General features: G+C 38.2%; 1 protein-coding gene across 2 annotated transcripts in view; it reads left to right on the top strand.

Moving 5' to 3' along the window:
• The window catches only part of LOC148879278 (long chain acyl-CoA synthetase 6, peroxisomal-like), a 73,802-nt gene extending 47,477 nt beyond the window's left edge, over positions 1–26,325 (top strand). Inside the window, exons 15-23 of one of the 2 annotated variants that reach the window (XM_088960772.1) lie at positions 4,614–4,743; positions 4,848–4,966; positions 10,644–10,767; positions 10,858–10,944; positions 12,314–12,417; positions 12,506–12,591; positions 25,475–25,561; positions 25,679–25,765; positions 25,855–26,325. In XM_088960772.1, coding sequence (XP_088816898.1) covers positions 4,614–4,743; positions 4,848–4,966; positions 10,644–10,767; positions 10,858–10,944; positions 12,314–12,417; positions 12,506–12,591; positions 25,475–25,561; positions 25,679–25,765; positions 25,855–25,953 — 923 coding nt within the window. In that variant the 3' untranslated portion in view covers positions 25,954–26,325. The remainder of the gene's footprint in view (positions 1–4,613; positions 4,744–4,847; positions 4,967–10,643; positions 10,768–10,857; positions 10,945–12,313; positions 12,418–12,505; positions 12,592–25,474; positions 25,562–25,678; positions 25,766–25,854) is intronic. The other variant, XM_088960773.1, reaches the window with a different exon arrangement.
• Positions 26,326–27,446: the final 1,121 nt, after the last annotated feature.

Genomic DNA, 27,446 nt, shown 5'->3' with positions numbered 1-27,446 from the left:
TAGTCATCCCCAATGATTACAATCCAAGTTACAACCAATGTTTTAAAACACAAAGGCATGACACAAGGCGTTCCACTACCTAGAGGCGTGAGGCGTAAGCCTCCCGAACATAAGGAGGCGTAAGCCTTCTTAAGAGGAGGGGGGTTAGGAAGAGGATGAAGAGGAAGGGAGGATCTCATTTTTTTCTTTATTTTTTAATAAAAATCTTTTATATTAAGAAGAATAAAGATGCATAACAGTAGTTCAAAGGCGGGGTCTTGTCGAAGTGAAGCTCGCTCGCCGAAGCGGAGCCCCCCAACCGAAGGGGTAGGGGGCAAACCATTTTCTTTCCCCTTATCTTTTCTTCCCTTCCCTTTCCTTTTCTCTTTTTTTCTTCTCTTTGCTTTCCTTTTCTTTCCCTTTCTTTTCTTTTCCTTCCCTTTCCTTTTTTTTCTTTTTTCTTTTTTTTTCCTGTATTTTCATATCAGGTGTGCATGAGGTGCAAGAGGCATACACCTCTAGCACGCCTCATGAAAAAAGCGCTTGCACCTGAGGCGTACGCCTTAGAGGTATCAGTGTCTCTGCCATACGCCTCAGGGCGTTTTGGGAGCGCCTCGCCTGGAGGCGCGCCTCTAGGCATACACCTCCCACGCCTTTTAAAACACTGGTTACAGTGAGGCCCAATATAGTTGTTGCCTTGTAGCCCCTTGTTTGGCTAAGGTATCTGCTAACCTATTTGCACTCCTGATCCACCTAAAATCAGCATTTATATCCTTTACTAACCTCTCCATTTCTCTGAAGATATGCTTGAGGGTCCATGGGACATGTCTATTACATTTTGCCCAGGAGATTACAACTTTTGAGAACCCCTTCCACTTCCACCTGATGAATACCCAATTGCTTTGCCAATCGGAGGCCCTGTAGTAATGCTAATAACTCAGCCTTAGTTGAGTTCGTAATACCAATTGGCACCCTGAATATAGAGCCAATATCTTGCATGCTTCATTTCTGATTGCCCCTCCTATTTTTGCCACTCCCGGGTTGCGCATAGAGCTTCCATCAAATCTCAATTTCACTTTGTTTATCTCTGGTGGTTTCCACTCAACTCTTAGAGTTTCCTTACCCCTAGAGGACTGTGCTATCTCTTTCCATGCCCTTTGGATGTAATTACAAAGAAAACTTGAAAACTGCCCAAGGTTTTTATCCACAATGCAACTCTCAGTTTTATGCTGTCAATGACCTCTTCCAAGGTTCTAGATTTTCCAGCAAAAGTTCTGTTATTTCTTTCCTCCCATACTCCCCAAGAAATAGCCACTTTGGTAACTTTCCACATAATTCTCCCTCTCTTCTTAGGTTGCCTCAAGAAATTAGGATTGAAATCGTCTGTCACCTCTGGGGGAGGGCCCATCTGCAACCAAAGAGAGAACAGAAAAATTCTCAAACATGACCTATAAATGGGAAGGAGATCAATAGGTGGGAGAGGTACTCTCCACTATTCATTCCTACAAAGAAAACACATGAGGAGAGAGGCAAGTCGAAGGCCTCCTTTTCTGCAACAAGTCGCAAGTATTTACCTTACCAAGTAAAAGGGTCCAACAGAAAGGTTGGATTTTGGGTGGGGTAGGTTTGCTCCAAATTTCTTTCATCGGGAGAGTCACCCCTTGGGGCCTAGTAAGCAAGATGACTGAAAAAAGAGGAGCAAGAGAAGAGCCCATCTGGGGAGATTACCCAGAATCTAGAATCCTCCAAATTGGGGTATTAGCTGATTGCAAGGTTCCAAGGAGATCAGTCAAGAAGATACACTCTCTATCCCTAAGGCCACTTCTGAAACCAAGGTTCTAGATGATACCTGAATGGGAAGCCACACCCAAATTAGAAATGGTTTCATTCTTGAAGTCGGAAATGGTATAAAGGTCAGGGAATTGTTCTTTAAGTGGTGATTCCTCAACCCTAAGGTCTTCCAAGAAATGGATTCTATTCCCCTTTCCCACATCAAAACAGATGGAACTAGAGAATTTTGGGTAGACTTCGTGAATAGCTTTCCAAGGAGAGGCTGAAGTGGAGTGATGTGCCAATTTAGCATCCCAACCATTGCAATCTAGACAATGAATTATTGCAATTACTTTGTGCCACAAACTATCTCTTTCAAAGGGAAATCTCCACAACCATTTACCCAACAATGCGGTGTTCCTTAGGGCAATGTTTCCCTAGACCCCCTTGCTCTTTTGGCTTACTAACCTGTTCCCACTTGACTAAGTGATCCTTTTTTTCCTCCCCCGGTTCCCAAAGCAAATCCCTCATGAACTTTTCTAGATGTTTCACAATCCTTGCCGGGATACGAAAGGTAGAAAGAAAGTAGATGGGTAGATTTGCTAAAGTGGCCCTAATCAATATAATCCTTCTCCCTAAAGATAAATAAGTTCTCTTCCAAGTAGTCAGCTTCATTGCAAACCTTTCATCCACTGACTTCCAGAATCCTTCTGTCCTTGGGTTCCCCCCCAAAGGTAGGCCAAGGTAGGTAATGGGCCAACTTCTAATCTCACACCCCAACACCTCTGCAAAGCTCAAGAGCTTTGCAAACTTGATATTAAGAAGGCTTATGATCATGTGGATTGGGCTTTTTAGAAGATATAATGGAATATCTGCCCCTTTCTTCCAAGCTAACAGGGGTTTGAGAAAGGGAGATCCGTTGTCCCCACTGTTGTTTGTCTTGGTTGCGGAAATTCTAAGCTTCTTATTTAATAAAAGGAGTAGGAACTGGGATGTTGGAAGGGTTCACAGCAAGAAGACATGGAGTCCCAATCCTCATTACTCGCCTTTAGTTTGCGGATGATACATTACTCGCCTCAAGTTTTCTGAATTGTTGGCAGGTCAAATGATCAATCTGAAGAAGAGTGTGATGATTGGGGTGGGTGATATCTCGGATGATTTATTGGAGAGCTGTGCTTCAGCTTTGGGTTGTTTGGTGGGGGAGTTCTCCTTTACTTGGGTCTTCCTATAGGGGTAAAAGCTTCTGCACCATCTACTTGGCAACCGGTTCTTGACAGGATTGATCAAAAGCTAGCAGGATGGAAGTGGAGGTACCTTTCTCTTGGTGGAAGGATTGCTCTTATTAAGAGTGTCCTTTCCAACCTCCCGGTCTACTACCTTTCGCTTTTAAAAGCTCCATCTAGTGTGATAAATTCAATTAAAAATCTGTAGGAGTTCTTATGGGGAGTTAAAGGTTTGGAGAAGAAATTTCACTTAGTCAAGTGGGACAAAGTGTGCAAGGAAAAAAGGGAGGGGGTTTGGGAATAAGGAAATTGAAGGTTTTCAATAAAGCTTTATTAGGCAAGTGGTTATGGAAATTTGGTTTGAAGAGGGAGGCTCTTTGGAGAAGGGTGCTGGCCTGCAAATATGGGGTTATTGGCTTCAGGACCTTAAGGAAGTGAAGACGTCTTATGGGGTAATTGTGTGGAAAGGGATTATGAGTTTCTATGCAGCTTTTTTCAATCTTGTTTCCTTCAGAGTTGGTGATGGATCAACAATTAAGTTCTGGGAAGATGATTGGTTGGGTATTGGGAAGCTCTGTGATCTTTACCCTCGGCTATACAGTTTGGGTATGAAGAATAGCTTCGTCGCAGAGAAATTTGGGATCAATCAAGGCAGAGTAGTTTGATGTCCAAAATTTAGAAGAGCTCTATTTGATTGGGAAGTTCAGGAGTGTGTTGGTCTTCTAAAAATTACAATCAATAGAGTCTCAAGTGTAAAGGGAAGATTCAAGATGGTGGGAAGAATCAAGAAATGATTTATTTTCAGTTAAATCCTTTTATCAGTCCCTTTCAAGATCAAGTGGAGATGTCTTAGACATAGTTTTCAAGGCACCGAGGTGAGGCTAGGTGACAAGGGGGCACCTTGTTGCCTAGTTGCCCAGGCGATGGATTTTTTCAAGTAAAAAATACATATCCTAGGGTAGTTTCCTAGGTTCCATAGCCATATTTCCTTAATAACTATCCATAATTTTCATAAGAAAATTATAAACTTCATGTTTAAGTCTAGAAAATCAACATATTTATGAGAAGAAAAAGAATGAAGAAAAGAAAATTAAAAAAAATATGGGGACTGAACCCTTATTTTTGTTATAGGAAGAAGAAGAAGTTGAGGAAGAAATGTGTTGACTAGACAAAATTTTACGTTTTTCCCTTATTGGTTTAGATTCTGAAGTCTTTGAGGGTTCATACAGAAGTTAGTGGCGTTTGTGTTGATTAAACCCTGACAAATAAGAAAATAATAAAAAGAAATTAGTTTATAAACACGCAAAATGAATATTTTTGTTTAATAATGTCTATTTTATAATTATAATCACAAAAAAGTAACAATATAAATGTATTTTATAAGATAGTATACAAAACTGCTTGGCGACTGGGCGAGGCGAGCCTCCAAGGGTGCCTTGTCGCCTAGGCGGGTGCCTAGGTGTCGCCTTGAAAACTATTGTCTCAGGGGTGAATGGAATTTGGGGAAACCCTATTCCACCAAGGGTGGAAGCGTTTGCTTGGTTAGTGGCTTTGGATAGTTTAGTAATTTTACCCAATTTGTATTCCATATCTTTCATATATGTTGCCAAAATTCTAAATACTTGCATTTGATTATTTCAGGTAGAAATACATCACCCATATGGGACAGATTAGTATTCAATAAAATAAAGGCAAAACTTGGAGGGCGAGTCCGGTTTATGGGTTCAGGTGCCTCACCTTTATCTCCTGATGTCATGGACTTCTTGAGGGTGTAAGTTGTTTTTTCACAAGTCATATGTGGTAAAGCTGTTTTTCATCTTTTTTTTTTTGACTCCTTATTTCATTAAAATAACTTCATAAGTTCATATTTTACAGATGTTTTGGTTGTCTAGTAATGGAAGGATATGGAATGACTGAAACTTCATGTGTTATAAGCTCAATGGATGTGGGTGACAACTTGTCAGGTCATGTTGGTTCTCCTAATCCTGCCTGTGGTATGTTATTGGCTTTTGGATTTTAATAGAAATTAGTGATATGCATGATGCAAAGGACTTTACTAGACTACTGTTTTTTTTCCCTGTAGTTGGCAGATTGTTTGCTGCTTTGGTAACCTACCTGAACGAGCAGTTCAGATTGTTGGCTAGTGCTCTAAGCTTCCCTTGATAACATCCAGTTCATGATCACTTTTCAATCCCCTTGTATGAAGTTTTCCCAGTCTGAATTTAAGGCTAATTTTAACCTTCATTTGGTCTAAGTCTCTTCTTTCAGTGAAATTCCATCTCCAGGGAGTTCTTAGAAGCTAAGCAGAACTTTTCCGCCATGGTTGTTAACAACTTTAATACTTGACACTTATTGGTTTCCAAAATAGCACTCATCTAAGTTTGACTTTCGTTTACCTGTCTTTGGCACCATCCATGCAGCATTCCTTTGTTGTCTTCTTAGGGACTAGGGAGAAACCCTCAATAGTTTACCACCCTTGCTTGCTTTCATCCATAGTAACCCTTTTAAATTCTCCATTTGTCAATACTAATGGGAAATTCTTACATTGATGAGATCTATTAAGAGATGCATATTATGATGCTCCTTGCTTTCAAAACTTACATGTATTCCTTTCAATCAAGGTTTAAAATGTCGATGTCGATGGAAATGTCGCTTACCAAAATATAGGGCATATGTCGGAAATGTCGAGGGGAAATATTGTAAAAATTAGAGACACTGTGGAAATATTCAATGATATTTTGTAAAATGATAAAAGAAGCATTAATGCATATTTCTAGACTATTATCTTATTCCCAACCATTATATAAAGCTAAGAAACTAAGAGCAATAACAAATTAGTAAATGACGATTTACTGATTTATTATGCACCTTGATGCTTTTACAAGGTTATCCAATATTTTCTTTTCTTATTTTTAATTTTGATTTCTTATAAATTCTAATATATTTATTTCACACTAGTAAGTAGAAATACATTTATTCTGATTTTTTAAATATTAAAGTTATAATACATTATGTTTTATTATAAATTTAATAAACTGATTCTCCTTTTTGTAGTATTAATATTATGATAGATTCTGATTTCTTATAAAACTTAATGAATTTATTATTATTTTAATACTAAATTTATAATAAATTATGATTTAGTATAAAATTTAATAAATTTATTCTGATTTTTATATTAAATTTAGAATATGGTTTATTATAAAATTTAATAAATATTTTCTGATTTTAATAAATATTTTAAAAATACTAACTAGTTAATATTTTATTACTTGAAAAATATTTTATGTTTTATATTATAAAGTAATTAATTTATTCTTTTATTTTTTGTTAATTGTTTTTTATAAATATTTCATTTGAAATATTAACTAGAAATTATTAATGGAATAATTTATATTAATATAATATACTAATATGTTATATTATTAATGTACATTAGTCGGCATCCTGTCGACATAATAGGAAAAACTGTTTTTTTTTGGTTATTTGGACCAATTTGGTCAACATATCCGAATTATAGGAAATGTCAACCGAAATAATGTAATTTTTATATTACCATCCATTTTCATGTTGGTGAGCCTCGACATCAACATATGTCGAGCGACATTAGCAAAATGTTGCGACATTTGAAACCATGCTTTCAACCTATAATGATGTAGCATGGTAAGATGCCCAAGCATGCAACCTGAGAAAGGCTGGATATATAATAAGATTTCTGAAAAGAGAGTAGAGGGCTGTCTACTAATGAGTGGGATGTTGGTTTGAATGCAAGGACCATCAGCACTCAACCCGATTTCCATCCTCCGCAACCCAATCACCCACCTACTGAATGCTTCCACCACAATAATAAAACGGAAAGGAGATGGGATCACCCTGTCTCAGCCCCTGTCAAACTAACAGGATTTCATCCACTACACCATCTCACATCAAATGACCAAAACACATCCAAAATAGAAGATAATCAACAAACTCCTACTGGACATGGTCGTATACTTTGTCCACGTCCACTTTGCACAGCAGTCCTAGAAGATCCCTTCTCGGAGCTGAGAGTCCATACACTTGTTAGCAATCAAATCTCCATATAGAATTTGGCATCCATCCACGAATGCACCTTGTGACAGAAATAATGTGCTGAAGGGCCTTGCACAGACGATTAGCTAACACTTTAGAAATTAGCTTATTTGAGATTAGGCTAATCGGTTTGTAATCCTTCAAGTTTGCAACCCCTCAAATGTATGTATGTATTTATGGTTTATTATGCACTGATGTTGTGCATGCATGTAGCTTATAATCTTGCTTAGTATGGAAGGACTAAGCACATTGAGGTTAAAATCTTATTCTAGAGAAGTCTATCTTCCATTTGTCACCTTAGATATGAAATTAGTTAATATATTTACTAAGGGGTATACTTGTTATTTTGTATATTATTGAGACCAAAGTTGTCAAGGTTTCACCTAGGTGTCCTTGGACACCTCTCCTGAACTCCTTGTTTATAGCAACAAGGTGCTCGTTTGGGCAACTAGGCACACTACCTTGGTGATAAAAATGACAAGGTGGGCACTTTATTATAATACCATTCATATTGCTACATCTCACTAATATGCGTGTTAATACATTTTATTATATACCTATAGATATCATTTATACTTTTTTCTATCGTTTTACTACTGAAATTTAAAGGATTCAAGGGTTTTGAAAAGGGAGAGAGAGAGAATAGATAGAAATATAAAGGATTTCTTTTTTTAGTTTTTTTCTATTCTTTCTCTATTACATTAAGAAAAACTATGTCTCCACCCTTATTATTTTCTTTTTTACTTACTCTATCTTAACTTTTATTATTTAAAGTTTGACCTTCTTTAGTTGCTACTTTGATATGAAATTGCTCTATTAAATATATATTACATCAGTATTATTTTTGAAAGTATTCTTCCTTTGGAAGCTTCTTTTTATTAAGCTTGTATGGCTCATTTAAAAACAGTTTTTCTGATGAACAATAAAGTTTCTCTACAGATTTGGTGTTATTGCCTAGGGTTCTAATCTTATTTCCATCTCTTCTCTTCTCTCTCTGTTAGTTCTTTGTTTGTGCTACACATCTGGATCTAAGTTGGTTGCAAGAATAGTGCTGAATCACAAAGATCCTGCACCAAAACAGGGAGTAAAGAAAGGGAAGGAGGTGCTAGGAAGTAGGGCTGTTCACGGGTCGGGTTGGATCGGTTTACTAGTGTTTTTTTCAACTGACCCGACCTGGTTGGGTTACCTATAGTTTAAACCGAAACCAACCCTCTATTAAGTAAAACCGACCTGGTTGCTTTGAGTCGGTTTGGGTTTCAACCAACTCCAAGCTTGCACAATGCACATGAAGTCCAAGTGCTAATATTATATATAATATTTCAGAATATATTTTCTGGAAATATATATAACTGATATTTCAGAATATATTTTCTGGAAATATATATAACTGATATATTTCAGAATATATATTTTTTCAGATATATATTTCTTATTTAAAACTAAAATATCTATATTTAACAGATATTTTTCAGAATATATATTTTTTCAAATAACTCGGTTCGGTTCGGTTCGGTTTCGGTTTTCTCACATGAAAACCAAAACTGAACCGAATTATCGGTTTACTCATCTTTGCAACCCGAAACCAACCAGTAGTGAAGAAAAACCAACCGACTCGGGTTGGGTCGGGCCAGGTTGGTCGGTTTGGACTTATTTGTGAACAGCCCTACTAGGAAGAATCATGGAGTTCATTGTTTCTGTTCAAATGGTAGAGGGACTCAACAAAGATGTAGGTGTGAGGAGAAGTGAGGAGGGGGACAAAGATGTCAGTCAGAGTTGCTGTGAAAAAGATACTTTGCACTAATTTGGTTGAAATAGAGGGGACAAAGGTTGTGGGAGGGAGAGGAGAGGAGCTAGCTGGCAAGGAGTTTAGAGTGGTGTTGGGAGAGAAAAGAAAACAAAAGAAAAAGAGTAGTAGAGAGATTGAGTTAGGAGGGAGGGTGGGAGGAAAGGATTATGAAAGGTGGGTGGGGGAAAGCAAACCGAGGCAATAACGGAGGAGGGGAAAGCAAGGGTTGTGAGGGTGTAGAAGGCAGAGAGATTGAGTTAAGAGGGAGGGTGGAATTGAATTCTCAAGTGTACCACAGAAAAAAGAAGAGTAGGTTAGTATAGGTGGAAGAAGAGAAAGAGGGTGTTGAGGGATAAAAGAGAAACTTGATGGAACAATTGGAAGAAGAAGAAGGGGGTGCTGAGAGAGAACAAAGTGATTTTGAGGAGGTGGAAGTGGACAGAACATTCAAGGTACAGAGGAAGGCTGATTTAGATAAGGTGGTGGAAACAGAGTTCAGGACCTTCAGGTAAGTAAAATTTTAGGCATTCTATTTATTGGAGGTGTGGAGTTTGCTGGAAGAGTCTTCAGGGAAGTGATAGAAAGAGGAAATTGCCCTGTTCAGAACAGAGGAAACGAATTTTGGTTGGGGACGCTGGGCTGTTTTATTCTTCTTGCTCTTCTTTTGTTTGGATGGCTCCCTTGTGAAGGATTTTTTCTTGTTTTTTGGGAGTTGGAGGGTTGGAAGGTTCAGAGTGGTTTTTTGCTTCTTTGGTGATTGGTTCATCACCTGCATTTATATCCTGCGTCCTCTTTTCTTAATAAATTTTCTTTTTTTATTTATCTTCAAAAAAAGAAGATAAAGTTCAGCCAAAAGGCAAAATTTTTTACCTGCTATGAACCAAGAGTCAAATTGATTTCTAGAATTGGTTTTTTGATTGCAGGATAGGAAATTGCGTATCCGGATTTTAAAGACACTATTAGGGAAGCACTTGGATCAAGCTTGTGGTCTACACTGGGTTTGAGTTATAGGGAATTAGGGACTGAATGGGGTTCTTGGTCTTGTTGTATTCTTGATTGTTGAAGTGTGGTGTTTTATATTCTGGCTTTTTGTTTATTGGTTGTAATCCTTCTCTTTTATTTAATGCTTTTTTCCCTGTTACAATAGAAAAACTCATTTAGTCCTTCTGTACTGAAGGAGATGGGTAAAGTCAAACCTGGTGATAGTTTGGATTTAGACCTCAACCCTGGTACCTTAAATGATTCTGATGTGTCTTGGTGGGACAGGTGATTGTAATATGAAAACCACTTCAATTTGTATTAAAGTATGTCAGGCATCCTGGAAAAATTAACTTTGTTTCCTTGGAGGTCTAAGATTTGGCCCAGTTGATTGCCAAATAGTTATATCTTGGCTGAAGATTAGAGAAGAAATTCGTTGGAGGATGAGGCCTTTAGTAAGACAAGCACCTCCCCTATGGGACCCCTTGAACTCCTCATTCAACTGGATACCTAGAAGTGCCAATTCGTTGGCTGACACATTGGCTAGAGCAGGGGTTTCAAAGGTTCATCTAGAGTGGGGTTGTCCATGGCTGGGCTATAGTCTATAACTTGTCAGTTTTTATTTTTGTTTAGCTTCAGCTTTGTACTTGGCTTCATATTCCTTTGGGGCCTATCTAATGTATTCTGGGGTTTTTCAGCTCCTTAATGAATGAATTTATCTGTTATTTATCAACAAAAAAAATTGACCCAGTTGATTATTAATGATTGTAATGTTATTTGCTATGATATCTTTCTCTTCCTCTGAGCTGGACTTCTTTTCCTTTTCCCTGTTTCAGAGATAAAGCTTATGGATGTTCCTGAAATGAATTACACATCTGAGGATCATCCCTATCCTCGTGGTGAAATCTGTGTCAGGGGTCCCATTGTATTCCAAGGCTACTATAAAGATGAAGTGCAAACGTATTTACTCCATAGAGTTTTCAGTTTATTGAGTGTGCTATAAAATTTTTCAAAACCAGATCTACCTGACAATTTACTACCATTGGGCAGGAGAGAGGTAATTGATGAAGATGGCTGGCTGCATACAGGAGACATAGGGTTGTGGTTGCCTGGAGGACGCTTAAAGATCATTGATAGGTGAGATCAAAGTTTCTTTTCTTTTAGTCCTCAAAGGAATGCATGCCACATACCATCATTTTTAGGTTTGAGTTAATGAATTTGACATGTAATGGAACATTTATATAACTCTTCCTATACACTTACGGTTTTACATCTAATAATCGAGAGACTGGTATTTGCTAATAAATTTGCCAGCTAAAGATCTTCACAACTCTTGGTGTGGTGTCTTCTTGACACTGGTGTTATGCATCTGCTCTTCATTAGAGGATATTTGATTTTTTTTTTTTATTTAGTTTCTCAATATATTAAAGGACTTTTAGATAACAAAATAACAAATTGTGGTGTCTATGGGATTTATAGGATCCATGACCATAAATGTTGGGCAGTGAAGATACATCATGTCCAGAAGTGAGTGTGGCAGAAATGTGTATACTGAGATGGATGAGTGGAAAAACTAGAAGGGATAGGATCATAAATGAAATTATTTGAAGGAACCTAGAAGTAGCTCCAATAGGTGATAAAATGAGAGAAAGTAGACTAAGATGGTTTGGTTGCACGCATGGAAGACCATCAATAGCACCCATAAGAAGAGTTCTGTTTTGCAAGTTGAAAGGGCTAGAAGAAATGATTTAAGAGCTGATGATGATAAGCTTTTCATACCATTAAGGCTATCTTTATTTTTTTCTTTTTTGATAAAGGAAATTCATTATTTGGGAAAAAAGCAGAAGGCAGCAAAACCACAGAAACACATTTAACACTGACACAAACCCCAAGATAACTACCCCAAAGAAAAAATATGAGCAGTTGCATTAGATTGTCTTTCAACATAGTTAAAGCTCACTGTTACCTTTAACTAAGTGCAGAATACCTACGAGAATGAAAGGGATTCCCTTTCTACCATCAAAGGGAAATTTTGAAAGGCTACGCACTACAACTCTACTGTCATTTTCCATGTTTCTAAACAAACGCTTCCTAGACTATGACCAACTTTTACAAGGAAGTTTCTATTGCACCCTCTTTCCACTATCCCAAAAGTTGCCAACCCCTTTCCTCTGTATCTATCATTGGTGCTAACCTTGATTTTTTACTCCCATAAGGCTCAATAAGCACCTTTTTATTCTCCTTGCCAGAGTTCTGTGATTCTTGTTTCAGAATAAACATCATCTTCTGAGAATCCTTGGAAGCATCATCAGTGGTTTTAGTTGGATTAGACAAAACACAGTTAAAAATTTGACCATTTCTTGATTTTCAGATTTTCCATGATAAATCAGCAATTAGATAATTTATTTCCTTCCTCCTAACTTTTCTTAAGTAAGTATTAACAATCCACTTGACTATGTTTCATACCTACTATCCTCCACTTTTATCAACTTTGAAATTCTGGTAGGAAAAAAAACATATTTAAGTTGGCACAAGGGGAGTATATAGCACCAGAGAAGGTTGAGAACGTATATGCAACGTGCAAATTTGTCTCCCAATGTTTTGTATATGGTAAGGGATTTGAGATTCTATGTTTTCTTCATCAACTGCTATTTGGTCTTGTTTTTTCTGTTTAAATTAATTGGTTTCATTGCGATAGGTGACAGCTTGAAATCTTGCTTAGTAGCAATTGTCTCGGTGGACCAAGATACATTGAAGGTTTGGGCTGCAGCTGAAGGCATCAAGGTGGGTTGAAGAGTAATAATGCAATAATGGTAACAAGAATCAGCTCAAATGGAACATCTTTTAATTGTATCATATATTTGCACAGTACAAATGATGAAAAAGTGCTATCTGTGTTGCCTCAGAAAAAGTTTTATGACAACTAATGTTGTATGTCTGGCATAATCCTTTGCAGCATCAAGAAGAAAATGGAGAGATCCATAAGTATAGCACCATTACCATTAAGCTTTACAATCTTATTGTGCCTCAGCTATCTAGAGATTCTATGCACATGGTGACATGGCTGAGGAGGGATGTTGGGGAATGTGGTGAAATTTAGGGTTCAGATAGAGTGCAAATGTTAGGACCATATCCAGTCTATCCCTCCCAATACCCCAGATAGATAGGACCGACATTTGGTAATGACCTTTTTATAGAGTGTAAACATATGTGGCAGTTGAGAGTGATATTAGGTCATATTTAGGCTTAAAATTTTGGTAATTATGCAGGAACATGTTTAATTAGGTAGCCGAAGTCAAGGCTATATTGGAAACTGAAAACCAAAATAGGATGCTAGGTAGGTTTAGTGGAACACAGTTATGACTTCCTTTCATGAACTTTAGGGTTTTCTAGATTGGGGAAAATTGACTAGACTGGGTTTTCTTTGAGTGGAAGAAAGATAAGAATGGAGGGTTAAGAAAGTTGGTGTCATACTTGCGTTAGTCCTCATGCCAAATTTATCTTCCGCTAGCAATCTTAATCAAGGCCAATCAGAAAATAAAGATCAAAATGTTAAGGCTGTGTTTGGTTGCAATGCAAATAAATTTGCACTAATGCAAAACCATGGCAGTGCAAATGATTTGTACTCCCATGCATTTGTACTAGTGCAAACAAATTTGCACTGCAACCAAATACAGCCTCAGGGTCCAAACCATAAATGACTTGGGATTCTGTTGGAACCACGACTTCTCGATGTTGTGAGTATCATACATGTATGAGCACCAAAATCTCCAAATTTCATTTATTCAGAATCTATAATTAGTGCTGGAAGGAAAATCTCCAAACCCCATCATGGTGTTTGATTATTAAAACAAATTTAATTTAAAAAAAAAGAAGAAGGTTAATAGATGTTTTTTAGAAAATAATCTTATTTCATTTCTGTCTAAAACCTTGGTATGAGTGTATGACCCACAATTCCATCATATAGATAATGATAAACTTCAGATCTGCACTAATATTCAGTTAGAAATAGCAGTAGAAGAAGGTTAGAGAAGATAGAAGAGAGAAGATAGAAGAGAGAAGAGAAGAGAGGAGAGGTGAAGAAGAAACTGGTTAGAACAAGAGAGAAAAGTCTTCTCTCTCTAGTCGGCCAGGTTATGTTTATAGTTTTCTAATATAAAACAAAAATTCTATTACGCCCCTACTTAAGTATGGGACACAACACTTATCTTAAACATTACACCTCACACCAAACATAAATAAAAAGACTAAACTACCCCTATACAGTCGACACTAACACTCCCCATCAAGATGGTGAGTATATATTATATAGTCCCAGCTTGTTACATATGCAGTCCACTCTTCCTCGACTCAACCCTTTGGTGAACAAGTCTGCCCATTGACTTCCTGTGTTAACATATGCAATATCTATCACTCCACTAAGCACCTTCTCTCTCACAAAGTGACAATCAACTTCTATATGTTTTGTTCTCTCATGAAAAACTGGATTAGAAGAGATGTGGACTGTAGTTTGGTTGTCACAGTAAAGCTTCATAGGAGTGTCAATCGAGTACCCCATCTCTTATAGAAGATTTCTCAACCACACTAGTTCACAATTTGTATGTGCCATGGTTCTGTGTTCAGCTTCCACACTACTTGCCACCACTGTTTGCTTCTTACTCTTCCATTTCACCAAATTACCCCCAAGAAAGGTACAATAACCCGTAGAGTATCTCTTTTCAGATACAAAACCAGCCCAATCAGCATCAGTGTATCCATCTCTTTCAAGATTTCCTCCACTCTTGTATTACAAACCACGACTAGGAGTTCCCTTCAAATATCATACAATCCTTAGAACTGCACCCCAATGTGGAATCCAAGGATTTTGCATAAACTGACTTGCCACACTAACTTTAAATGAAATATCTGGTCGAGTAATAGTTAGGTAGTTTAGCTTACCCACCAACCTTTTGTACCTTCCAGGATCCTCGATCTCCTTACCCACATCACTGCTTAGCTTGGTATTTGGTTCCAGAGGTGTTTCAACCGATTTGGCACCTAATAATCCCGTCTCCTCTAATAAATCAAGAGCATACTTCCTCTGACATAGGTTAATACCTTGCTACTTCTATCCCCAAGAAATATTTTAATTTTCCAAGGTCCTTTGTTTGGAAGTGCTCCTGCAGAAAGGTCTTCAACCTATTAATTCCCAACCTGTCACTACCGGTAATAACAATGTCATCTACATATACTACCAATAAAATCGTCCCAGCATGTGAATCATGGTTGAATACTGAGTGATCAACTTGACATTGTTTCATACCAAACTTCTTTATCATTTCACTAAATCTACCAAACCATGTATGGGGGGGGACTGTTTAAGTCCATAAATGGACTTCTTTAGTCTACACACCTTACTATCATCCTCCCCTTGAGCAATAAACCTCAGTGGTGGCTCCATATAGATCTCCTCAAGGAGATCACCATGTAAAAAGTCAATCTTGATGTCAAGCTGAAACAAAGGCCAATCATGCATAGCAGCTAGAGATATCAAAAACGAACTGAACCAATTTTAGCAACAGGAGAGAAGCATAGTTTTCAAGGCGCCAAGGCAAGGCTAGGCGACCATGGGATGCCCAGGCACCTAGGCAGCCACCTAGCCCTCACCTAGGTGATGAATTTCTACCCCTTCTGAACTAGTTTTTTTGGTTTTATGTATTCTGCACTTACTTTTGTGCTTGTGTTTCTCGCAGTTTTGCTTGATGAGAACAATTACTAAAATAAAAGATGAAAATGAAGAATAAAATTAAGGGGTAGAGCCCCTATTCTAGACCCAGAAAAGAAGGTGAAAAATATTAAAATAAAAGAAAAAAATATGAAGAAGAAAAGAAGGGGCTCTACCCCTGTTTCAGACACTAATGATAAGAACAAAAAAGGGCTGAAAAATGCAAGAAGCTAAGAGCAAAAGAAGGGGGTGGAGCCCCTGTTCTAGACCCAGAAAAGATAGTGAAAAAAAATACTAAAATAAAAGAAGAATACGAAGAATTTCAAACACCAATAATGAGGGAAAGAGAGTTGAAAACACGCAAGAAATTTAAGAACAAAAGGGGGCGGAGCCCCTGTTTTAAACTAGGAAAGAAGAATGGTTTTAGTCCACAAAATGGAAGAGGAGGACAATAGGGCGTAACCACTGTTTTAAACCAGTGGAAAGAGAGAACAAAACGAAGGAGGAAACTGATTAACTCACCTTGACTTAGAGGATTGTGTTAGAACAATGGAGGGCTGTTGTTCTCTCCTCTTCCTCATTCGATTCTTTTGTCAAAGTGAAACCCTTGAGATTATTTTGTTTATACTTTCCTCATAAAAAAAACATGATAACATGCAACATGTCCTATTCTAAAAACTAAAACCAACCAATAAAATATTATATTTTTTTATATTTATATTTATTTAATAAATATTGTATATTATAAATGTGTTTCAGTCCCCACAACATGTGCCTAATACATTTTTTCTTGGCGTTTGGGTGAGGCACTCCTTGAAAAGCGCCTAGTTGCCTAGGCGTCGCCTTGACAACTATGGAGAGAAGGTCTTGGTGTAGTCAATACCGTACATTTTGGAATATTTTTTGGCAACCAGTTGGGCTTTCAACCACTCTAATTACCATCAGATAAAATACTTAACAATGTATACACACTTACAACCTACAACATGCTTACTAGGGGGAGCGTGGTGAGGTCCCATGTATGATTATGAGCCAAAGCTGAGAGTTCTTCTTCCATTACATGGAGCCACCTTGGAGAGGCAAGGGCTTCTTGGACATCCGTAGGAACAAAAATAGAAGGCAACATAGAAACAAACTAGGGATGGGAAGCAAAAAGGTGAGATATAGAAATTTGAAATGGGATGAAAAGTGCAATTGTGTTTTCCTTTCCACAAGGCAATAGGAATGTTGGTTCGGCTGATATGTTGTTATTCTCTTGTCTAGGCTGGGTATTAGAGTCTCTAGTTAATGGACCTTAGTAACTGGGCCTAATTGTATCTTGTGTTTTATTAGACTGGGTGTCCCATCACTGATCAGGGGCATCCTGGTCCTTTCATGTAAATTATGTATTGCTCTTATATTAGTGAACAGTGCCCATTCGAACACATCAAACTCTCCTCTCTTCTTGTTCCTCTTCTTCTTCTTCTCAGCTCTCTCAACAGGTTCAGTTCGGCAAACATGGTATCAGAGCTCTAGGTCCTCTCTCGCCTGGTTACAGCAGCTGTCTTGCACTTCTCTCTCTATCTTGGTACTGCAAAGAAACCCTAGGTCTGGTCGTAGAACCCAACAGAACCTATACTTAGGGTTTCCCTTGGTTGTAGGGCCCAAGGGGAGTTAGTCCCAGTAGCTGATGCCCTAAGAGATACATAGAGCAAGGTGTAGCCATTCGGCTAAGTGAGATCTGTGTAAAACAGATCTAGAAGAGAGGATTGATTTCAGCAGTCCTAGAGCAGTTCGTGGGTGAAGGTTAACCTGCGATAGCAGTGATTGGTGTGTGGTAGAAGCCACAACAGCTAGGTCAGGGTTGCGGAAACAGTGGCCAAAAACAGTAGAGTTTTTTTTTTTTTTGGCTCGGCACTTCAACTGTAAGTGGCAGCTTGCGACAGCAGTGAGTGGTGCAGTACAGCAGAGTGGGAAGGGTATTACAGCCCTAAAACAGACCCTCAGGTCTGAGATTACAGTGCTGCAAGGTCCGGAAGTCTGAAGAGGTTTCGCATAACCTATGTGACAGTTTTGGTACTCTTGCAAGTTGGAGAAGATGTCTTCCATATCTGGGGAAGTTTCTTCTAGAGATATTAGGACTAGTGGGAGGTCTCCTAATCTGGAGAACCCTAATTTGCACAGCCTACAGATAACAAGTGTGTTACTTGATGAATACAACTTTGGGGAACGATCTGTTTCGGCCATGCTCTTTATCACATCCCGGGATCTTACATGCTATTTAGACGGGCAGAAGAAAGAGCCCGAAATAGGGAGTGCTGAATATGCTGTTTGGAGAAGAGAGAATGCTACAGTCATGTTCTGGCTGCTTGCTTCAATGACTCCTAGGGTAGCTAGGACGGTTCAACACTTCTCCGCAGCTGCCAAGATATGGGAGAAGGTGTCTAAGACCTATGGGCAGAAAAAGAATAATGCCCGAATCTATAGACTGAATCAAGATATTGCTGCCTTGAAGCAGGGAGACATGAGTGTTGCTACATACTTTGTTACATTAGAAGGATTGTGGGAAGAGCTGGATCACCACCTCATCATAGACTGGGAGGAGAATGATAGAGATAAGGAGAAACACGACAAACAAGTTGAAGAGGGTAGAGCATTCAAATTTTTGGCTGGCCTAGTTCTGGTATATGAGAATATAAGCTCCAAATTCTGGGAAGAGATGAGATGCCTAATCTACATCATGTCTACTATCTTGTGAGAAATGAAGAGGTGAGAAGAAAGGAGATGCAAGTTGATGCCCAGACCAAACCAGTAGAGCAGTCTATAGAACATTCAACTCTCATTTCAACAAGCCAAAGGGGGAACAAGTTCTCTGACAAGAGACACCTGAGGTGTACTCAACGTGGGGGAGAAAAACATGTGAAAGAGAACTGTTGGGTTCTCTACCCTCATTTGAAACCAGCAGCATTGAGGAAAGAGAAGAAGCACCAGAAGGGCCATTCGGCAAGTGGGGACCTAGCAGTAAGTCACAACGATGGAGGTAGAGGTAGAGGTAGAGGTACTTATCTGGGCACCGGCCCGCCTATGGATTTCATAGCTGATGAGGTAGAGGTACTTATCCGGGCACTGGCCCGCCTAAGGACAAATTCTTTTGCTTCCACCTCCCTTGCTAGATCAGGTATTGTTTCAGCTAGTTTATGCACAACCCCAAAATTCCTCACATGAAGGTTGTAGAAAGAATTCTCAGATATTTGAAGTTTTGCCTTGGGAAAGGGATTCTATTCAGAAAAAAAATAGAATTGAAGTTGAAGAATATACTAATGCAGATTGGGCTGGTTCTTTGGGTGATAGAAAGTTGACTTTAGGTTACTACACTTTTGTTGGGGGAAATCTAGTTACATGGAGAAGTAAAAAATAGAATGTTGTTGCAAGGTCTAGTGCAGAGGCAGAATATCAAGCTATGGCTCACGGTGTTGTGGAACTGTTGTGGCTTAAAATTCTTCTTGGTGAACTGGGAGTAAAGACTGAGTGTCCTCTCAAGTTGTATTGCGGCAACAAGGCTACTATCAACATTGCAAATAACCCAGTGCAACATGATAGAACAAAACATATTGAGATAGACCGCCATTTTGTTAGAGAAAGAATAGTCACAGGAGAACTCTGCATTCCTTACACTCCCTCAGAGATGCAAATTGTAGATGTTTTAACTAAAGGGCTAACCACAGTGAGGGGGAGTGTTGGTTCGGCTAATATATTGTTATTCTCTTGTCTGGGCTGGGTATTAGAGTCTCTAGTTAATGGGCCTTAGTAACTGGGCCTAATTGTATCTTGTGTTTTATTAGACTGGGTGTCCCATCACTAATCAGGGGCATCCTGGTCCTTTCATGTAAATTATGTATTGCTCTTATATTAATGAACAGTGCCGACTGATGAACAGTGCCCATTCGAACACATCAGACTCTCCTCTCTTCTTCTTCCTCTTCTTCTTCTCAGCTCTCTCAACAGGTTCAGTTCGACAAACAAGGAAGATCAAGGTCAGAAATAGGGGTGGGGCTGGTGTGGGAACAACTGTTAGATTTGTCTACAGTGAAGAAGTTGGAGGAGGAACTGGTACATGTTGTCAATGCATATACACTTGTTGAATGGGTGGCCAACCAACAGGAAGTTGCACTAGAGGTGAAGACTTGGTCACAATTGGAACAAGTGGAATGGGGTCCTCAATGGAAACTGGAAGAGGCGGTGGAGAAGAAGAGACATCACTTGACCCCCCCCCCCAAAAAAAAAAAAAAAAACAGAATAAACTCAAAGAAAGTAACACCAGGACATAGAAAAGAATGTCGAGAATTGGGGTTATAGCACTTATACCTTTTTTGGGTATGCGAATAGCCAAGGAAGATACATTTAGTGGATCGTGCATCTAATTTGTCCATTCTAGGTCCAAGATTATGGACAAAACAGACACCAAAAACCCCGGGTGTAATAGGAAATGGAGACAAGGTAGGAAACAAAGTTGTGAAAGGAGAATGGCCTTCAAGGATGGGCGTAGGCATCTGGTTAATGAGGAAGCAAGGTGTAAGCATAGCATCACTCTAAAAACGTTTAGGTACATTCATATGGTGCAAAAGGGATTGAGTAGTTTCCAAAAGATGATGGTTATTTCTCTCAGCCACCCCATTTTGTTGTGGGGTGTAGGTACATGAGGTCTAATGGATAATGCCATGTTGTTGTAAATACTCCTAAAACGGTGTATAAATGTATTCTCGACCAGTATCATAATGAAGAATCTTAATGTGTACATCGAATTGGTTGTGGATTTTAGCATAAAATTTTTGGAAAATGGAACACAATTTATTCCTTTCTTTTATAAGATAAAGCCACGTCATCTTTGAATAATCATCAACAAAAATAACAAATTATTTGTAACCATTGTATGATACTATTTTGTTTGGACCACAAATATTTGAATGAACTAAAGAAAAAGGACTCAACATACGATGAAAGGGAGAACAATGATGTTTCTTCAATTGACATGACTCACAATCCAAAACAGAAAGACGACTCAATGACGGAACAAGTGATTTAAGTGCTTTAAGCGATGGATGACCAAGTCTGTAGTGCCACTAAAGAGGAGACGTTTGAAGAGCTGTTGAGATCCACTAGCTTCATGCCCTCCACCAACCTTCATCCTCGTCTCGAGATCCTCAAAAGCACAAGAAGAATAAAAAGGTGATAGAGCAATTAAGAGACTTGGTTAGATTACTAACAGACATAAGATTAAAAGGAAAATTGGGAACATATAAAACTGGGGACAAGGATAATGGGTCTATGTCAATATTACCAACACCACAAATAGAAGTTGTGGAACCATTAGCGAGGGCAACAGAGTGTGATGTGGAGCATTAAGAAAGGGAGGAGAACACACCTGGAGTCCCAGTCATATGATCGGAAGCTCCAAAGTCGATAATCCAATGGGAGGGTTTGGATGCCAGACAAGCCATACCTGAGTGTGCGAGGGTAGTTGTGTTCTAGTGAGACGTGGCTTGGATAAACCGCTCATACTCATCACATGGAACACTCATCATCTCCTTCCTTGAGACATCCGTAGATGTAGAAGGCATCTGATTAGCTTGTTAAATATCTTGTCTTGAACTACTATCACCGGCTACTACATGATTTGCCCAAGTTGAAGGTGGGCCATGTAGATCATAACAAAAGTTGGTGTGCCCTTCCATTCCACAATGTGTATACTTCATACCATTCTTACGTCCTCTACCACGAGCTCTTCCTAAATCTCGACCTCCAATACATCCAGCACCACGACTATACATGGGTCCACTACCACCAATACGACCATACATGGGTCCACCACCACCATTGCGACCAGGCTAAGCTCCCCGAGCTCCACCTCTAACTCCACGACCCCCCACCCCTTCTTGTCATTGCAAAGGCAGACCTACTAAAAATCCTCCAAAGTCTGGCAAACACCTCTTCTAGAGAAGGAAGAGCTGACCCACCTAGTATCTATGCTCTCACTGGCTCATATTCAGATTTCAGCACTACTAAAAAATCTGGTTACATCGAGTTTCTCTCTCTGTTGTCATCGAATGTACACATTCAACTCATTACAAAGATTCCTCATGCTAGCATAGTATTGCTCAAGACTTTGATTACCCTGTTGCAGATTAAAGTACTCCTGTTAAAGCTCTTGTCCAAAGGACAAGCTTCTTGGCATGGTTCCAAATCTCCTTAAATGTATCTAAGAACATAAAATTAACACTGGTCTTGGGTTCCATACTATTCCATAACCAGGCCATTAATCTGCGCATCTTCTTGTTCCCAATCACTATATTCCTGAGAATCAGCTGGAGGTTTTTTTCCTCTTATATGCTTTACTTTCTTCTTAGCACTAAGCAAGACCTCTACAGATTCCGCCCAAGGCACATAATTCTCCCCATTCAAATTGATAGACGTCATCTGAACATTCAGGTAATCGGAGGGAACCATAATGCTAGACTTGTGTTCACTACTGTCTCCCATATCTGAATTTTTTTTCTCACCTGTATATCACACACCTAATTCACTTTTCACCACACTGCACACTAGTGATAGATTATTGCTGAAGACACCTACTGTCACAGTTTTCAGCAATAACAGTCACTGATATTCCTCACTTAGTACCACAAAGCTACCCGAATACACTCCATACAGACCACCTATTTGAAACTCACCAACCACTCGATTCACATTGAAACACCCATACAGCCCACCTATTTGATCAACAAAAAACCAACCTGCACTCGACTGTCCATTGAACCACCTGAAACAGCCCTCTCCATCCATCGATTAGAGGGTTTCCTACAAACCACTACAAACACCCACTAAACCACAGACCGGAGGCATGAAAACCTCCAAAAGGAAAGGGCGACCACTCCTTTTCAGCCCTTTCTTATCTCCAATAGATGATGAAGAAAGCTTGAAAAACCCTAGGCTGAATGATGTTGGAAAAGAATTCTGGGCAGATCTGAATCTGTCACAGTGGCTCTAATACCATGATAAAGTTCTGATCTGCATTAGTATTCAGTTAGAAATAGCAGTAGAAGAAAGTTAGAGAAGATAGAACAGAAGAAGAGAAGAGAGGAGAGGAGAAGAAGAAAGCGGTTCGAACAAGAGAGATAAGTCTTCTCTCTCTAGTCAGCCAGGTTATATTTTTAGTTTTCTAATATAAAACAAAAAGTCTGTTATGCCCCTACTTAAGTATCAGACACATCACTTAAACATTACACCTCACCCCAAACATAAATAAAAAGACCAAACTACCCCTATACAGTCGACACTAATAGATAACAACTAGGATTCAATTATGATACTGGAAAAAATTGTAACCAATCAACTGGTATCATAAAAGTGGCAATTAGTAAAAGAGAAAAAAGGTTAATAGATGTTTTAGAAAATGACCTTATTTCATTTTTGTCTGAAACCTTGGTATGACCAACAATTCCATCATATAGGTAACAAAAAGGATTCAACTATGATATTGGAAAAAGTTGTAACCAATCAACTGGTATCATAAAAGTGGCTAGGGGTGAGCAAGAAAAATCGAAAAACTGAACCGAACCAAAAGTTCGACCGAAACCGAATCGAAAATTCAGTTAATTGAACCGGGTGGTTCAGTATTTTTAAAAAACAGAAGGCACCGGTTCGGTTTTGGTTAACCAACATAGAAAATTGGTTAACTAACCGACCAGTATACATATATATCTATATATTTTATGCATATTTATGCATATTATATATTTTCTATATATTATAAATTAATAAATATGCATTATATATAAATATATATATTTGTAATATATGATATATATTTATATATTTTTATTAATATATTGTAAATATAAAAAAATGAAAAACCAACGGTTAATCTAACCGGTCAACTGGTTAACTGATTGATTTCGGTTCGGTTTCGGTTACCGGTTTTCCAAAAACCGGTAACCCTGATTCGGTTTAAAAAATAGGCCACAGTTCAGTTAACCGAACCGTGAGCACCCCTAAAAGTGGCAACCACTCAGGTGGTTCTTTATCAAATTCTGGGGGTGGGGATTTGACTGGTCAAACCCATTCAGGTATCATGTCTTTCTGGCAGCATAGATTTTTCTTAACAATTAAAAAAAAATGTTTTTTAACAGTCTGCATTCTGGAAAATCGAATTTGTTCTCCCTATGAAATATATTAACATAATAATTCCATACAATAATTGGAATCTATATTCTTTTAATTAAAAGGACAATTAAAGAACTAAGTGGGGTAACGCGTCAAGTGTGGGAAGCTTCAAAACAGCCCAGGCTGTTGTTTCCATACAGCCAAGTTTTCTTGCCCCAAAACAACATATTAAGACTAATACTTTTTTCACTCATTAAGATTTCTAATGACTTGTAATGACATCAACATATTAATCATTGAGAAAAGTGAACTCAAACAAGTCATTAAAATTTCTAATGACTTGCAATCATGAATTCATCATCTATGTGGTCGGCTACATGAATCCTTTTTCACCATTCCGTTCTATTTAATGCCACATCCATAAAAACTAAAATAACATTGCTTCAGAAATACAATAAATAAATGAAAAATAAGATCTATACATATAAATTTGTTTTTCCACGTCATTTCCTAGGTGACTGAACCATTGTCATACCATATGAGAACTGCTGGACAAGATTTTTTTTTTTCTTTTTTGGTGTCTCCTAATAGCGTCTTGGGTGTCCCATCACATGGAATGTGATTGGTGACTTTGAACTGAATAAAGGTTGTGGACCTTAAAAGTTTCCCTTTAGCTTGTGTTTTTTTCTTGCCATTAAAGAGGCTGCATTTTTAATATTTATCTAAAAGCATAAATGAAAGTTGTAAGGCCAGCTATATTGTATGGAACAGAGTGTTGGGCAGTCAAGGAACAATATGTCCAAAAAATGAGTGGCAGAAATGTGAATGCTTAGATGGATGAGTGGTAAATCTAGGAGGACAGGATTAGAATAGAAGTCATATGAAGGATCCTAAGAGTGGCTCCAATAGGTGATAAAATAAGTGAAAGTAGGTATAGATGGTTTGGCCACATGCACAGAAGACCATCTATAGGACCTGTTAGAAAAAGTGATCTGTTACTTGAAGGGGCTAGAAGAGCTAGGGGGGAAAAAAGGACTTGGGTGGAAGTAATACGAGATGATTTAGGCACCCATGATTTTACAAGGGATATGGCACCAAACAGAATGGAATGGCAAAGTAGGATTCATGTAGCCAAACCCATTATAGATTGAACAAGGCTTAGGTAAGGATGATCTAAAAAACATAAATGCTAGGTAGAAGGGCATCATCTTCGTTTTTTTTTTTTTTCTTGTATTGCCTCCTAGAGATTGTAACTTTTTTCTGTAACTTATTCTAAACATGATGTGTTTCCTGGTAAACTTTTCTTGCAGCTTCTTATTTTCATTCATCATTTGCTGCTCTATTGAGCTTTGTATTTTCTTGAATTTCTTGTCATATAAGATGTTTTATTTGAAGCTTATTTTTAAAGAGCCGCATGTTTGATTTCGAGCGCGTTAGGATTAAACTGCCTCGTATTGAATTCTGTTAGAGAGAAATATTACATGCGTAATTCATTTCTGAAAATTGTGCCATCAGTTGCCCAGTTGTTAAGCAAATGTTGTGCACATTGACAAAATGAAATTAAACTTCAGTGTCTTAGCTTGATTAGTGCCAATTTAATATGTTCTCCACATTTGTGTATCCACTGCCAATGCCAATTAGCTTTGTGTGAGATCTATTCTATGGACAGTTGTATGAAAAGATACCAAAGACCAAACAATCAGCTCGTTTGATTATGTTCCAAGGTGTCATTGTAAACACATGCACCAGTTTGTTAAGTGAAAATAGTGTTTTTTGGACAAATAAGGAAATCTGACTGTACAATCCATCCTGGGTTCATGTTAGTATGAAGATCTAGGGCAACTTTGTAATGATCTAAGAACAAAGGCAGCTGTCCTGACTGACATGGATGCCGTTGGAAGGGAAGCTCAGGTGACATTTTGACAAATATACTTTTAGACTTTAAAGTTGCATTGACACCTATGTTATTTATTTGCATTTTATTTATTCGACTCTAAGTTTGTCACTTTACCATCTTCCATTGTGCAGTTGAGGGGTTTTGAATTTGCAAAAGCTGTAACTTTAGTTGTTGAACCGTTCACCGTGGAGAATGGCCTTCTCACTCCAACATTCAAGGCAAGTCTAGCTTCAGTCAAGTGTGAAAGAAATGAAATATATTTAGAATGAAATGGTCTCATGGTGTTCTGTTCATTTATTTCTTCCAGATTAAGAGACCTCAAGCGAAGGCTTACTTTGAAACAGCGATATCAGACATGTATGCCCAACTTTCTGCATCTGATCCAGATTCCCAGAAAATGTTGTGAACTAAAGCGTGTAAGAAATGTAGAAACAAATAATAAGAGTCGTGCTTCTCAGTAGAGGGACTTTGGTTCACTTCCACTCGAGTAATAAAACCGCAAAGGTGGGAAAAAAAGGTGCATCAAGGTGTCCTGCTGCTCTTAATAAGATATCAAACCCCCGTAAGCAAGGGTGTTACAAGTTACACGATACAATTAAAATGTATCAATTTTCTCGACATAACTTAAATTTGATTGATTTATTAGTTGCATTCAAATGGATTGTATTTATGATCTAATTCCAACATAATTTGATATTGAATGATGCCATTAGAGTGCGGAGGTGCACTTGTATATGTTTGCCATTTGAAATAATGATCTACCAGAAATTTAATCTTAGTTTGTATCTCTACTCTCCAGCCATCAAAATTCGAAAATGTCACTCTTATTTCTGTGATTGTGGATCAATCGTGTGGTGTTCATCCCTAGTGCTAACTGGAAAACAGCAGTAGATGAGGAAGAAGAAGAGGGGAGAACAGGTCTGAGAATGGGCGGCAATAGTAGTCTTTGCCAGCCCTAGAAGCTAACTTATATATATTCACAATAATAGATTACACAAAAGGACTAGAATGCCCCTAATTAGTGATGGGACACCTAGGCATAATAAAGAAAGATAAAGCAGGATTATGCCCAATAGCTAAAGGTCCATTATAAACTAAGAAACTTAAATATAAAAGATAAACTAGGCCCACAAACACTTAACTACTCGAACCGACACGCTCCCTCAAGCTAAGCATAGATATTAGTCATGTTTAGCTTGCCAAGTAAGCCTAAGAACTTTATTGAAGATAGTCCTTTAGTCAAAGCATCTACAACCTGCATCTCAGAAGGAGTATAAGGAATGTAAAGTTCACTCGAGACAATCATCTCTCTAACAAAGTGTCAGTCGATTCCAATATGCTTAGTCCTATCATGTTACACTGGATTATTTGCAATGTTGGTAGCATCATTGTTTTCACAATACAGCTTGAGAGGATACTCAACCTTTGTCCTGAATTCACCAAGGATGGTCCTAAGCCACAACAGTTTAATAACAGCACGAGCCATAGCTCGATATTCAGCTTCTACACTTGATCTAGCAACCACATTCTGCATTTTACTTCATCATATAACCAAATTCCCTCCAACAAATGTGCAATATCCAAAAGTAAACTTTCTATTTCCAATAAAACCAACCTAATATGTATCAGTATACGCCTCAATTTCAATTTTATTGTGCCTTTTGAACAAAATTCCTTTTCCTAGGCATGTCTTCAAATACCTGATGATTCTTTCCACTGCTTTCATATGAGGAAACTTTGGATAGTGCATGAATTGACTGACAACATGCACTGCATAAGCAATATCAGGTCGAGTAAGAGATAGATATATCAATTTTCCTACTAACTTTTGGTATCTTTATTTATCATGGTAGTACTCTTCAACCAATTCCTATAGACAATAATTCTGCACTATTGGAG

Source organism: Nelumbo lutea, chromosome 1 (genome assembly GCF_056320005.1).
Source record: "Nelumbo lutea isolate HS-2025 chromosome 1, American lotus-T2T, whole genome shotgun sequence".
Classification (NCBI taxonomy): Eukaryota; Viridiplantae; Streptophyta; class Magnoliopsida; order Proteales; family Nelumbonaceae; genus Nelumbo; species Nelumbo lutea.
This window is presented reverse-complemented; position numbering and strand designations above follow the sequence as displayed.